The sequence below is a fragment of the Lepidochelys kempii genome, chromosome 11 (assembly GCF_965140265.1).
Source record: "Lepidochelys kempii isolate rLepKem1 chromosome 11, rLepKem1.hap2, whole genome shotgun sequence".
Taxonomy (NCBI): Eukaryota; Metazoa; Chordata; order Testudines; family Cheloniidae; genus Lepidochelys; species Lepidochelys kempii.
This window is the reverse complement of record NC_133266.1, coordinates 6439669-6453751: the sequence shown is the minus strand read 5'-3', so window position 1 is coordinate 6453751 and position 14083 is coordinate 6439669. Positions and strand designations below refer to the sequence as shown.

Genomic DNA, 14083 nt, shown 5'->3' with positions numbered 1-14083 from the left:
CTTATTTGGAATTGTCAGAATGTTTCATTTTGACATTCCTGTAATCAAAATGTTTTAAGAACATAAGAACGGCCATACTGGGTCAGACCAAAGGTCCATCCAGCCCAGTATCCTGTCTACCGACAGTGGCCAATGCCAGGTGCCCCAGAGGGATTGAAACTAAGAGGTAATGATCAAGTGATCTCTTTCCTGCCATCCATCTCCACCCTCTGACAAACAGAGGCTAGGGACACCATTCCTTACCGATCCTGGTTAATAGCCATTAATGGACTTAATCTCCATGAATTTATCCAGTTCTCTTTTAACCCCTGTTATAGTCCTAGCCTTCACAACCTCCTCAGGCAAGGAGTTCCACAGGTTGACTGTGTGCTGAGTGATGAAGAACTTCTTTTTATTTGTTTTAAACCTGCTACCCATTAATTTCATTTGGTGGCCACTAGTTCTTATATTATGGGAACAAGTAAATAACTTTTCCTTATTCACTTTCTCCACACCACTCATGATTTTATGTACCTCTATCATATGCCCCCTTAGTCTCCTCTTTTCCAAGCTGAAAAGTCCTAGCCTCTTTAATCTCTTCTCATATGGGACCTGTTCCAACCCCCTAATTATTTTAGTTGCCCTTCTCTGAACCTTTTCTAATGCCAGTATATCTTTTTTGAGATGAGGGGACCACATCTGAATGCAGTATTCAAGATGTGGGCGTACCATGGATTTATATAAGGGCAATAAGATATTCTCCATCTTATTCTCTATCCCTTTTTTAATGATTCCTAACATCCCGTTCGCTTTTTTGACTGACACTGCACACTGCATGGACATCTTCAGAGAACTATCCACGAGGATTCCAAGATCTTTCTCCTGATTAGTTGTAGCTAAATTAGCCCCCATCATATTGTATGTATAGTTGGGGTTATTTTTTCCAATGTGCATTACTTTACATGATCCACATTAAATTTCATTTGTCATTTTGTTGCCCAATGACTTTGTTTTGTGAGATCTTTTTTCCAGTTCTTCACAGTCTGCTTTGGTCTTAACTATCTTGAGCAGTTTAGTAGCCTCTGCAAACTTTGCCACCTCACTCTTTACCTTTTCTCCAGATCATTTATGAATAATTTGAATTGGATTGGTCCTAGGACTGACCGTTGGGGAACACCACTAGTTACCCCCTCCATTCTGAAAATTTACCATTTATTCCTACCCTTTGTTCCTTGTCTTTTAACCAGTTCTCAGTCCATTAAAGGATCTTCCCTCTTATTGCATGACAACTTAATATACGTAAGAGCCTTTGTTGAGGGACCTTGTCAAAGGCTTTCTGGAAATCAAAGTACACTATGTACACTGGATCCCCCTTGTCCACATGTTTGTTGACCCCCTCAAAGAACTCCAATAGATTAGTAAGACATGATCTCCCTTTACAGAAACCATGATGACTTTTGCACAACAATTTATGTTCTTCTATGTTTCTGACAATTTTATTCTTTACTATTGTTTCAACTAATTTGCCCGGTACTGACGTTAGACTTACCGGTCTGTAATTGCCAGGATCACCTCTGGACCCCTTTTTAAATATTGGCGTTACATTAGCTATCTTCCAGTCATTTGGTACAGAAGCTGACTTAAAACCGTAGTTAATAGTTCTGCAATTTCACATTGGAGTGCTTTCAGAACTCTTGGGTGAATGCCATGTGGTCCCGGTGACTTGTTCCTGTTAAGTTTCTCAATTAATTCCAAAACCTCCTCTAGTGACACTTCAATCTGTGACAATTCCTCAGATTTATCACCTACAAAAGACTGCTCAGGTTTGGGAAGCTCCCTAACATCCTCAGCTGTGAAGACTGAAGCAAATAATTCATTTAGTTTCTCCGCGATGGCTCTATCGTCTTTAAGTGCTCCTTTTGTATCTCGATTGTCCAGGGGCCCCACTGGTTGCTTAGCAGGCTTCCTGCTTCTGATATACTTAAAAAACATTTTGTTATTACCTTTTGAGATTTTGGCTAGCTGTTCTTCAAACTCCTTTTTGACTTTTCTGATTAAATTTTTACATTTAATTTGGCAGTGTTTATGCTCCTTTCTATTTACCTCATGGGTTCTATTTACCTCACTTGTTTCATTTTGTTAAATTGACATGAAATGCTTCATTTTGAACCAGATCAACATTAAGCAACATTTGTCTTGCATTATGGGAGTTGTATGTCTCTTATGGGCCAGGTGTATTATGGGAGATACAGTCCAGCCAGAAAGCCTAATGCCCTCATTCTCCCACTAAGACAATGTGCTTAAAAAGGAAATACAGTTTAATATCTTGTTTGCTGATTCAAAATTGAACATTTGTGGTCAGTCCAATAAAATGAAATATTCCAATTTGGGTCCAATTAGCAAAATAAAATATTTCATTTGGATTTTCCAGATGAAAAATTAATTTTGGGGGGGAGGGGCAATCTACCTAAGGCTATTTACAGTGTTATCAGCATTTATGCCTTTATTTGCAATGCAGCTAACGAGACAGATTACGCATGTCATGGAGCATATCCGATGCACGTGTCCTTCCCCCTTGAGCAGATTATGCAATACAATGAGGGGTTAGGGTGGAGTGCACTGCATTACTCTATCCTCCTTCTCCTTGACTGCTTCATATCTGTGCTTATGCACAGAATTGGTAAGTTCTCAGTAATGTGGGGAAGAGAAGTCACTAAGACGCTGTATTGCTGAAGCACAATCTGCACTCTCAATAAATAACACATGTAATTCTTAGCAAGGGGACCTGGGGTTCATTACCAAGTGCTGTTCAGTCACACATCTCAGTGCATTTCCTTCCCCTTACTGTCCACCTCTTCTACAGGGAAATTTCCCTTATCTGAAAGTGTCCTCCATCTCCTTGTTGGAAAATAGAGAGGTTTAGATGATACCAATACCAATGAAACTCCTAAAACTGTTGTGGTGTTTTCTTTCCAGTGAGACTAAAGGGTTCATATTCATTGTCATGATAGATCATAGTGGCTGCAGAGAACTGTTCAGATCCATCGTGCCAGGAGAAGGCATTGATGCAATTTTGACGATTCCATGGAAATACTATGGCATCACATTGAATGGAAGGATTGCTTAGATTCAGTGCAGTCTTACCAGGATTATACAGTGCTTTTCACATCATGGAACCTTTCAGTCTATTACGTGGTGTTTTGTGGATGGATATAGGTCAGTGGTGGACAACCTGTGGCCTGCGGGCCTCATGCGGCCTGTCAGGGTAATATGTTGGCAGGCCGCCAGACAGTTTGTTTACATTGGTTCACCATTCCCAGTCAGTGGGAGCTGCAGGAAGCAGTAGCCAGCACATCCTTTTGGCCTGCGCCACTTCCCACAGCTCCCATTGGCCAGGAACGGGGAACCGCGGCCGCTGCCATTGTAAACAAACTGTCTTGCGGCCTGCCAGTGGATTACCCTGCTGGGCCGCCGGTTGCCCACCACTGATCTAGGTAGAGGTGACAGATTCCTAGTGCGGGGCTTGATTTTAGTCATTGACCTCTAAAACCCTAACACCACCGTTCAGCTCCCAAAACTGAACAACCCCATTCAAGTAAAGTCTAATTCACTGAAACTTGCAGACATCTGAAGTTCATTTATATCCCTAGGACTGGTATAGGTACTCCATAATCAAAGCCTCTTTCAAGCTAGAAAATCTGACAAGACGACCAGCGTTTTACTCCCTGTGCTCCAGCTTCGTCATATGTGAACAGGCAGTTCACACTTTGCTTGAAATCCATGTTCAACAGAATGTTTCAGAAGTCCCCCATGAGATATTCAGATCCCGGTCTGTTCTGTGTGATGGTTGTCACTTCTTATAGCTCACACACGAGCTTTCCCACACTAATAGGATTGTTTATAAGGAAGAAAGGTGTTGTTTTTTTATGGGAGTGTCATTTTGACATGTACAACTTTGATTTGATCACTTTTTCATTCATTTAGATCCCTTGGAGGAGCTACTTGGTATTTTGAATCAAGTTTCTTCTTGTTAGTTGTTCCCTGTCTCCATTTGCTTGGGTGTAATGGCAGATCACAGAGATGACACAGGCAAAATCTGCAAGGTAGCAAGTGCTTCTGCACCTGTGCTTCCTTAGTTCAAGGCTGTAATAATGTAAATTGCAAACATCTGTGTTGTGGGACACTGCACATTCATAATCTCGTTTTCAGCTTGGTTCATCAGTTGGCCTTTGGCAGGAAAAACAGAAGAAGCTACATCCTAAAATAGCTCCTCTGGAAGATAGTTAACCTCAAGTCTGCCTGGACTATGCCAGCGCTTCTCCTTCTGTTCACAGTTCAAACCCACCCCATTACCTGCCTAATAAAGTGAGAGAGCAGATAATCATCGGCATCATTACAGGAGCCTGCTTCTGTAGATCTGTAAATAAGTTGCTGTTTGCTGCCCTGCATGTGTGTCAAGTGATACGGAGACCAAATCCTGAGCCTGATGTCTTTTTAATGCATCAGCTTGGATGAGCTGACATGTCTTCTAATTGAACTTTCTTCTGTCTTTCCACACGCAGACATAGCTAAGACGTTCAGTTTGAGTGTTACAGCAATTTTGCCAAAGACTAATTTAAGAGGCAGTGTACCAGATCTTCAGCTGATGTAAATCAGCATAGCTCTGTTGACTTTAATAGAGCTATTCCAATTTACCCCAGCCCAACATCTGGCCCAATGTTATTTTAGTAATGTCTCTAGTCCATTCAACACCTTTGCACTCAGAGGGCCAAATTCAGCCTTTATGTTCAAAGGAATGAATGCATCAAATTACGTGGGTTCAACTCCATTCACATCAGCGTAGATGGGCTCATTTACACCAGGGTTGAATAGGGTTCAGATTCTCCTATCTATCCAGGCAACCCACTGAGATTTTTTTAAGTGCATTTAAAGAGACAGCCTGTTCATTCTCAAAACATAGTTCTCTCACACAGTTCATTCTCAGAATAGTTAAATAAGTATTAGCGCTGGCCAGAAAACTTGAGTGTTATGAAAATATTTGGAGGTTTTGAAATATGTTGTGAAGTGGGATGAAAATGAGACCTTTCCGGAGAGGAGAAGCAAACAGAAAGACACCCCACTACAGACTAGCCAATAGCCTGGTGGTTAGGACACTCACTTGGGTGGTTAGGACTCTCTGAATATGCCTGATTCAGAGGAGGGATTTGACCCTGGGTTTCTCACAGCCCTGGAGAATGCCCTGATCACCTGGGTAGTTGTGAGTTCTGAGAAACATTCTTATTTGCGTTACTGTAGTGACCATAGGTGCTGGCTTCCTCCAGGCCCAGAGGTGCTCAGCGTCCCGCTCTGCCCCCACCCCCATCCCTGCCCCTGCTCGGCCCCAGGCTCCACCCCCACCCCACCTCACCTCTTCCTGTCCAGTTCCACCCCCTCCTCTGAGAACACCCCATTCCTGCTCCTTCCCTCTCCCTCCCAGTGCCTCCTGCATGCCACGAAACAGCTAATCGTGGGAGGTGCTGGGATGGAGGGTGAGGAGTTGATCGTTGGGGTCGCTGGTGGGGAAGGGAGGAGCTGGCTGCCAGTGGGTGCTAAGCACCCACTCATTTTTTGTCAGCGTCTATGGTAGTGACCAGGAGCCAGTGTGCTAGGTGCTGTACAAACACAGAACCAAAAGACAGTCCCTGCTCCTAAGTCTGATGAAATGGAATTTTTCAACCAAAAAAAAATGTTTTGTCAAAACTGTAGCATATTGTTTTTTGTAGAGCTGCTGTGCATCTTTAAATGGGTGCTGTATTCCACCATAAGGGTAGCTGCATTTCAGCAGTAGATAGTTTCAAGATGCTTCAGTTAGGTTCCCGAAGCTTGGATGCTTATCTCAGTCAAACCTGGTCTTTGAGATCCTGCAGTCTTTCCTCAGTCCATCGAAAGTTTTATTTTTTTGTTGAGTTTGAGTTTGTTTTTATTTTTTCATTGATCACAACTAACTGACTGTTAAAAGTCTCACCGGAGCTTCCTTTCCTTGCAGGTCTTCACAGGGAACACTAATGCTGACAGTGTCGTACATCACAAACTTCTGCACTCCGTGAAAACCCGCTTCCTGCGCTTTGTCCCTCTGAAATGGAATCCCAGTGGAAGAATAGGCCTGAGAGTTGAGGTCTATGGTTGCTCATACAGTAAGTGCCTTTAACGCAAATGTCATCACACAACATTGTTAATGTTCCAGGAAGCCCCAGGGAATGTACCAGGTCCGAGTATATCTTTTCATCTAATCTGAACATGCACAACCATAATATCTGACTGGAGTTGTAGCTTTCATGACCGATGAGCATTACTTGTTGGCTGAGCTCCCATCCACTGATACCTTATAACATCATCTTTGCCCCATACCCTGCATTTATAGGGAATTAAATAGGTATAAAGGATAAGGGTCTGAGACTAAAGTAAAATGGAAATATAATCAAGGAATTCATAGACATTTTAGAGAGTATGTTGGAATATTTTTTGCATTTATATAAAGGCACCTTTCTAATTTTTGTATGGCATATCATTGAATGTCCAGTCTATTAGTTAGCTGTCTATGCTCTTTGCTTGAACAAATTCATCTTGACCTTTCTAAACCTGTGCACCCTTGCATTTTTAGATGTAGAGGCATTTTCAAAATTTGACCCCCAAACTTGCATCTTTACAGTTCTACTGTGTCGGGACTTACTGGGCCAGATCTCCAGATGATGAAAATCGGCCCAGCTCCATTGTCTTCAATGTAACTAAATAGACACCAGCAGATGATCTGGCCCACTGTGTACAATTCTGGCCCTGAAAACGTCCCAACAAACAGAGGGGAGTTCAAAAGAATAGCAACAAAAATAATGAGGGGGCTGAAGGGCTTGATCTATAAGAACCATGATGTGTACCTTGGCTAAGAGATGACTCAGCATGTCCGTGCATGGATGGGGAAGGTGAGATTGGAGGTGGAACAGCATGATAATCTGCAAATATTTGTAATACTGAGGTTGGAGGAAGTATTTCAGGTGCTACATTGGGGCCTAACTAGGCATAGTGGGAGGAAGTTATGACAAGGAAAGTTTAGGATGACTATCAGGGCCGGCTTCAGAAAATCTGGGTGTCTCCCCCCACCCATCTTCTCGCCCCAGTAAAGCCACTGGATCAGCACCTCTGATAGGAAGGCACGAGAACCAATGTGTGACTGTGAGGGGACACACCCTCGTTCCAGTAGAGAGGAGGCTAACGAGCCCTTACGGGCTCAGCCAGCACTAACCAGACACACCTGTAAGACTTTCCCTGGCTGGAGGGAGGCAGCTTAAAAAGGGAAGACCTGACCTTTTTTAAGCATGGTGACGAGAGGGAGGACTGCTCTGTCTTGGAGACTGATGGCTACAGGGATAGACGGATGAGGAGACAGACTGTTGCAGACCCTGCTGCCTCTGATCCTGTATGGACCAGGTGTAAAGAAACGGTGACCAAAAGGAGGGGCTGGAGGCAGACCTGAACTTTGAGGGAGGACACTAGAATGGACAGATAAGCCAAAGGGCTGACCCAAAGACTGCCTAAGTGACTGACCACCTTTTTTTTTGACTCTGATTCTCCATCTCCCAGGGGCGGGGGAGAGGGAAAAGACTCCTTTTGTTGGTTTGTTTTCTGTTTGGAGATTCTCTTGTGGGCCGCAAACAATGGAGGGCCACCCAAATTGTGGTCGGGTAGGGACTCAGGAGGGACCCTGGCACACCATGCTGACCTTTTTTCTCAACCCCCTCCCACAAACTCCTAAGTCACGCACGTGTGTGGAGGGGGAGGGTCAGTCGCACGAGAGGGGATGTCCGGAACTGTGCTTGGGGTTCAAAAGGGAGCTAGATAGATTCATGGAAGATAGGTCCATCAATGGCTGTTAGCCAGGATGGGCAGGAATGGTGTCACTAGTCTCTGTTTGCCAGAAGCTGGAATTGGGTGACAGGGCATGGATCACTTGATGATTACCTGTCTGTTCATTCCCTTTGGGGCACCTGCCATTGGCCAGTGTCAGAGGACAGGATACTGGGCGTGATGGACCTGTGGTCTGACCTAGTATGGCCGTTCTTACGTTCTTGTGTTTGCGGAGAGATAGAGATTTCCTGTTTTAAACAGGAAGAGTACTCCATCAGCAGGAATCAGATCCCACTCCACGCCAAGTGGTACTGGAGCATGAGAAGCAAACATCACGCTGGAAGGTCACCCTCTCCCTGGAGGGGTGCAGTTTCTGTTGTGGCTGCAGGTTTGGTATAGACGTCTGCAGTGAGATGGGTTACACCATGGACTAGCCTCCCAAACAAAGGTGTGGATGCCTCACTATTAAAATCAGTGGCCCAAGGTACTAACAATAAACTGTAGGGGACACTGAGGAAGGTGGGGGCAGCTCTGGATGACTGCTAAATGCTGATCCTGTTGAAGCCACTGGGAATTTTTCCATTGACCTAAACAGGGCCAGGATTTCACCTTATGATTTTATTATTTGAAATTGAATCCACTTTTTCTTCATTCAGCTGAATTGTGCAGCTTGGCATGAATCTTCCAATGGCGTAAAAAAAAAAAAGTTTTCCCCTTCTGTGTCAAGACAATGCTGACCTTCGTCTTGTATGAAAGCAGGCCTGCTATATAGTCAAAATTAGAGGACACTCATCTGCCCTTTCTTGGATGTGCAAAATATTCTGGTTTATTTTCTCACATAAGGGGTCACTGAGGGGGAATTCTTTGTGACATGCACTGTAATACTCCAGTCCAGGAGGAAGAGTTAGAGGCAGAGGATTAAGGAAGGGAGGAAAACAAGGAAGCACATAACCTGCTATCAAACTTTCAGTATAAATAAAGGCAAAGATCCTCTTAAAAATTATATTTTGAACTTGCAATCACCCATGATAACTACACACTCTGAATCGACTGAAGAAATACAAACTACCTTAGGGCAGGACAGTCCATGACTTTCCCTGGTGTGCCCTGTCTGACATGCAAGTTAACTGACATTTAATCGATAACAGTTTACAGAGTCAGTCAAACTAGTCGTGTGTGGGTGAGGAGGATAAATATGTGATCTAGACTCATGAGCACAAGCCAGAACCACTGATTTTAAAGTACTGCTTCTGATCGCCAGTCCTCCTGTGGTGTTGGAAAAGTCATTTGACTTCTTTGCCTCAGTTTACCTGTCTGGCATGAGGTTGCTGGCCCCTTTAAGGGGAGTCTGGGCCCAGGCTACCTGTGAGGAGGTAATTTAAAGGGAATGAGTGCAACTAGTCGGATAACTGTATAATGTGCCCCTGGGCCCAAGACAGAAGAGCTCTCTCTGAGCGCTCTGTACACAAGCAGCAGAGGAGGTGGCTTCTGTGAACCTCTCCAAGTTGACAGGTGAAAGGAGTGAATGGAAAAGGGCCAGCTAGGAAAAAAGGCTGACTGAAGGCTCCAGCTGGCCTGAAGCATAACCTGGCTCCTGAAGGAAGGAGAGTGAGACTCTTTGAAAGATAACCTAGCTCCGATGTCTGCCACTTCCCCCCCTTGTTTCCACCGGAGATGGATAGCCCAGCCAGCTAAACAGGTAGTGCTGGGGGCAGCAGGGTGCAGGGGGTGGTGGTTTCTTGGGGAGCAGAGGGGGATGGGAGGTTCTGGGTGTCTGGGAGATATAGGGTGCCCGTGTGAGGCGGAGTGTGGGGTACAGGGTGCCTATGGAAGGTGGGGAGGCAGGGGTGCCCCTGGTTCACTCTTACCCAGGCCTGCTGACAGCAATTCCGGGCACCAGGGCCAGAGCTGTCCCTAGGAGGGTGCAGGCCTGGGGTGGAAGTGACGAAGCCATCACTTTCGAGACCGACCGCACCGGCCAATCGCACCAGCCCTCAGGGCCCCCCAAAGCGCGGGGTCTGAAGTGGTCACCCTGATTCGCCGTACCCTAAAGATGGCTCTGCCCAGGGCAAAACAGTAAGTAGGCCCCCAAACTTAGCGAAGCCACCTCCCTAAGCCAGGGCAAAATGTCCAGTCAGGTGATGGCAGAAGCTTCCCAGCGCCGTCGCTGGGAGGGGCCTGCAGGGTGTGGCTGACTGGGAAGCGCCTCTGTTCCTCTCTGCCCCCACTTGATGACCTTGTCGCTTCCCCTGGGGGATGTTCCTCGCAGTTTGGGAGCCTCTGGTCTAGAGTGTTGCTCATCTGGGGGGCTACTTCTCCCTCACCAAAGTGCCTTTACACCTCTGTGGCATGTAAAAGTGATTGTAAGGGCCTGATTCGCAGCTACACTAAGGCCCGTTGACGCTGCCGGAGTGGCGTAAAGGATTCTCAGTATAAATGAGAATCAAGCCCAGAGCGTCTGATCCAAAGTCTGTTTAAGTCAGTGGAAAAATTCCTGTTGACTTCAGTGGGCTTTGGATCCCACTCATAAACAGAAGATAAAGAGTGATCAGCTGGCCCAGAAATACCAGGGAACCTGGTCTTGCATTAATGGACCCATGGTTGTGTGACTGCTGTGCAGCCAAAGAGGGGAGCATGCTGCTAAGCTCCTCATTGGCATGCGGGTGAGTGCACGAGTGCCTTGCATTTCCTCAGACATCCTCTGCTCACATCTGCTCCTTTTTAACCCTGAATTTTTGAGAGAAAGAGAGCAGGTGCACAAGTGGCTTGAGACTTCCAGCTCTTTAGGCAATTTTTTCAATGCTATAGCTGGGTCTAGAGTTTAATCTTTCTTGTGCCAGCATGTAGGGTATATATAAATCCCTGGTATGCCCACATCTTGAATATTGTGTGCAGACCTGGTCACCCCATCTCAAAAAAGATATATTGGGACTGGAAAAGGTACAGAAAAGGGCAACAAAAATGGTTAGGGATATGGAACAGCTTTCCTATGAGGAGAGATTAATAAGACTGGGACTTTTCAGCTTTCAAAAAGAGAAGGCTAAGGGGGGAGATGATAGAGGTCTATAAATCAGGACTGACGTGGAGAAAGTAAATAAGGAGGTGTTATTTACTTCTTCACATAACACAAGAACTAGGGAGTCACCAAATGAAATGAATAGACAGCAGGTTTAAAACAAACAAATGGAAGCATTTCTTCACACAACACCCAGTCAGTCTGTGGAACTCGTTGCCAGAGAATGTTGTTAAGGCCAAGACCATAACAGAGTTCAAAAAAGAACTAGATAAATTCATGGAGGATAGGTCCATCAATGGCTATTAACCAGGATGGGCAGGGATGGTGTCCCTAGTCTCTGTTTGCCAGAAGTTGGAAATGGGCGACAGGGGATGGATCACTTGATGATTACCTGTTCCGTTCATTCCCTCTGAAGCACCTGGCATTGGCTGCTGTTGGAAGACAGGATACTGGGCTAGATGGACCTTTGGTCTAACCCAGTAGGGCCATTCTTATGTTCCTGCTTGCACTGGAGAGGAGCAACCTCGAGTTCTCTGCTCGGCACTGCTAAATGACTTTCAGAGTCAAGTCCTGTTACGGTCAAAGCCTCCCGCCCCAGCCAGTGGCTCACTGTGCTCAGCTGTTGGGAAACGTTGGCTTTCGGTAGTGACTGCTGTGGGAGCATCTAGGACTTCTCGAGCATCAAGCACGCTGCCAGTGCTGGAAACAACAGATCAGTCCTACTGAAGTGCTTTAGGGCTGAAACACGTTGAATGGCAACATTTGCTAACCCTGTCCTGAGACCCATCCACTAACGCTCTGCTGGGGAATGCTGGCTTTTAAATGATGAACACCAGACCTGTGTTAACTTTATTCTGTAGTCCTAAAAATTATTCGAGTGGACCCTGAACAGGCAACCCTACCTCCAATAAGAAAACTTATTGGGGGAGGTTTAGATTGGATATTCGGAAAAACTTTTTCACTAAGAGGGTGGTGAAACACTGGAATGCGTTACCTAGGGAGGTGGTAGAATCTCCTTCCTTAGAGGTTTTTAAGGTCAGGCTTGACAAAGCCCTGGCTGGGATGATTTAACTGGGAATTGGTCCTGCTTCGAGCAGGGGGTTGGACTAGATGACCCTCTGGGGTCCCTTCCAACCCTGATATTCTATGATTCTATGATTCTAACCCTTGTTTTTGATCGACATTTTAAGGGTAGGTCTACACAGCGGAGTCTAGCGTACAGACAAGGCATGCCCAGCTAGCACAAGTATAGATAGCAGTGTAGCCGGGAAGCACTACTTAGGTGAGCGAAGTGCCTTACTCGCCTGAATCCTAGGTTATGTCCCCTACATGGCGCTGTACGTGCTCAAGCAATGCCTCCCACATCTCCACGACTGCTTTTCACGGTGCAGTACGTTGCTGCTGTTGGAGCTTTTGTCTGCCCCACTGAAAGACTCCAGCAGCAAAGAGCGTCTCTGGCGGGGGGGCCGCGGAGAAAGGCTCCTGCCTCCCCCATGCCGGAGCCTTTCACTGTTGGGTGCAACTACACGCTGCAGTGAGGATGCATACAGCCCGTCTTTCACTGCAGCCACATGTGCACTACGTGCTGCCACGAATGTGCACAAGCTCTAAAATACATTCTAGGATCCTAATGTGATTGGTTGTCATCCTTTTTTAAAAAATCGTCCCTGCTGGGCAACAGATTTCTGCTGGGCCCTCGAATACCTACTTAAGATGGGTTTCCTGTATCTGAAATATGATATTTAAAGCAATGAAGCTAGGTCTGTATTCACAAACACGCTTACCCATCCTCTACGCATTCATAGGGCCCTACCAATTTCACGGCCGTGAAAAAAGCATTACTGACTGTGAAATAAGCCCTTCCCTGTGAAATCTGATGTCCCCTTGTTCCTAGGAGCACTCCGGCAAAGGGGTCTCCTAGCTCCAGCTGGGCTGGGGAGGGACAGGGCTTGTCCATCTCCTGCACAGCTGCTCTGAGTGGTGGTGGGTGAGATCAGACCCACCTCGACCTCCGGGAATGTCCTGCTGCCGCAGGAAGCCCTGCGGTTGCTGCCTTCATAGTCCAGCTCTGAAGGCTGCACAGAAGTGAGGGTGGCAATGTCATGACCCCCTTGCAACAGGTTTGTGACTGACCCCCAATGCTCTTTTGTGTCGGGACCCCCAAGGTTACAACACAGTGAAATTTCAGATGTAAAAATCTGAAAATGTGAAATTTATCAATTTTCAAATCCTGTGGCCGTGAAATTGACCATAATGGAACATGAATTTGGTAGGGCCCTACTCATACAGTAACTGCCTTGACAATTAACAGAGGGTTCATAGGCTGTAAAATCAGGCAGAATTCAGCAATACCACATGGAGGTTGTTTGTTTCTTCTCTTAAAAGCAGCACAGAGAGGGGGAGAAAAAGAAAGTTTCAAATGCAAAATGATTTGTCCCCCCCCCACACCTGAAATAACCATACTCCTCCCCCTATAACCTTAAATATAAAAATAAAATCATGCAGCTAAGAGAACTTGTACCCAAAATTGCAGCCTAGAAAGAATTTTTCATGAGTTAAACATAAATCCTGTACATAAAGGGATTATAATGCAAACTCTCACAGACCCTTTGCTACAGAATTCCAAATAGTGAAGTGATTATAAGAAATAGCCAAAGTTATAGCAGAGGACATGTGCAGACAAATGGCAAGTTGATTGTTTTGGATGTTGTGAGGGAAACAGGGGTATCTTAATACTTTGGAAAAATCTTGTTAGCTAAACGCTGGAAAAATCCTGCTGACCCACCCTTTTCTATAGGAGGAGATTTATGGCTACACTGAAAATGCTGTTCATATTCTACAACTGAGTAATGGTCCAAAAGGCATCAGCAGGATCAGGTATAAATTCAGCTAACAGGCTGGGGAACGGTGGGCGATCATGCAATGGGATGTGAGATTCTACTTCTTTTGGGGAGTTACAGCTCTCCACCTTTGCAGATCAGGGGTCTGATTCCTCGTCTTCCATGGGCAGCGTTCCCGGGAACACAGTGTGATACTGTGTTTTTAAAAATTACAAGCTATTGGCTGGACCTTTTTATTTTTCTTTCCTTCTAACATGTTTTTCATGCCATGAGATCAAATGAATGCACCGCAGAAAGCACCCATGGGTGGAGGTGAGGTCAGTGAAGTTTTCATAACTGCTAGCATAAGACAAATGGCCAAATTTTTGCT

At 45.5% G+C, this 14083-nt stretch overlaps 1 protein-coding gene across 7 annotated transcripts in view; it reads left to right on the top strand.

Annotated features, from left to right (window-relative positions):
* Positions 1 to 14083, top strand: part of CNTNAP5 (contactin associated protein family member 5) — a 421643-nt gene that overhangs the window by 183425 nt on the left and 224135 nt on the right. For all 7 annotated transcript variants that reach the window (XR_012154186.1, XM_073305030.1, XM_073305029.1 and 4 more), the window contains one exon: positions 6005 to 6152. Coding sequence is in view for 6 of the 7 variants with exons in the window: in XM_073305030.1 (XP_073161131.1) it covers positions 6005 to 6152 (148 nt within the window). In the remaining variant the exon portion in view is untranslated. The remainder of the gene's footprint in view (positions 1 to 6004; positions 6153 to 14083) is intronic.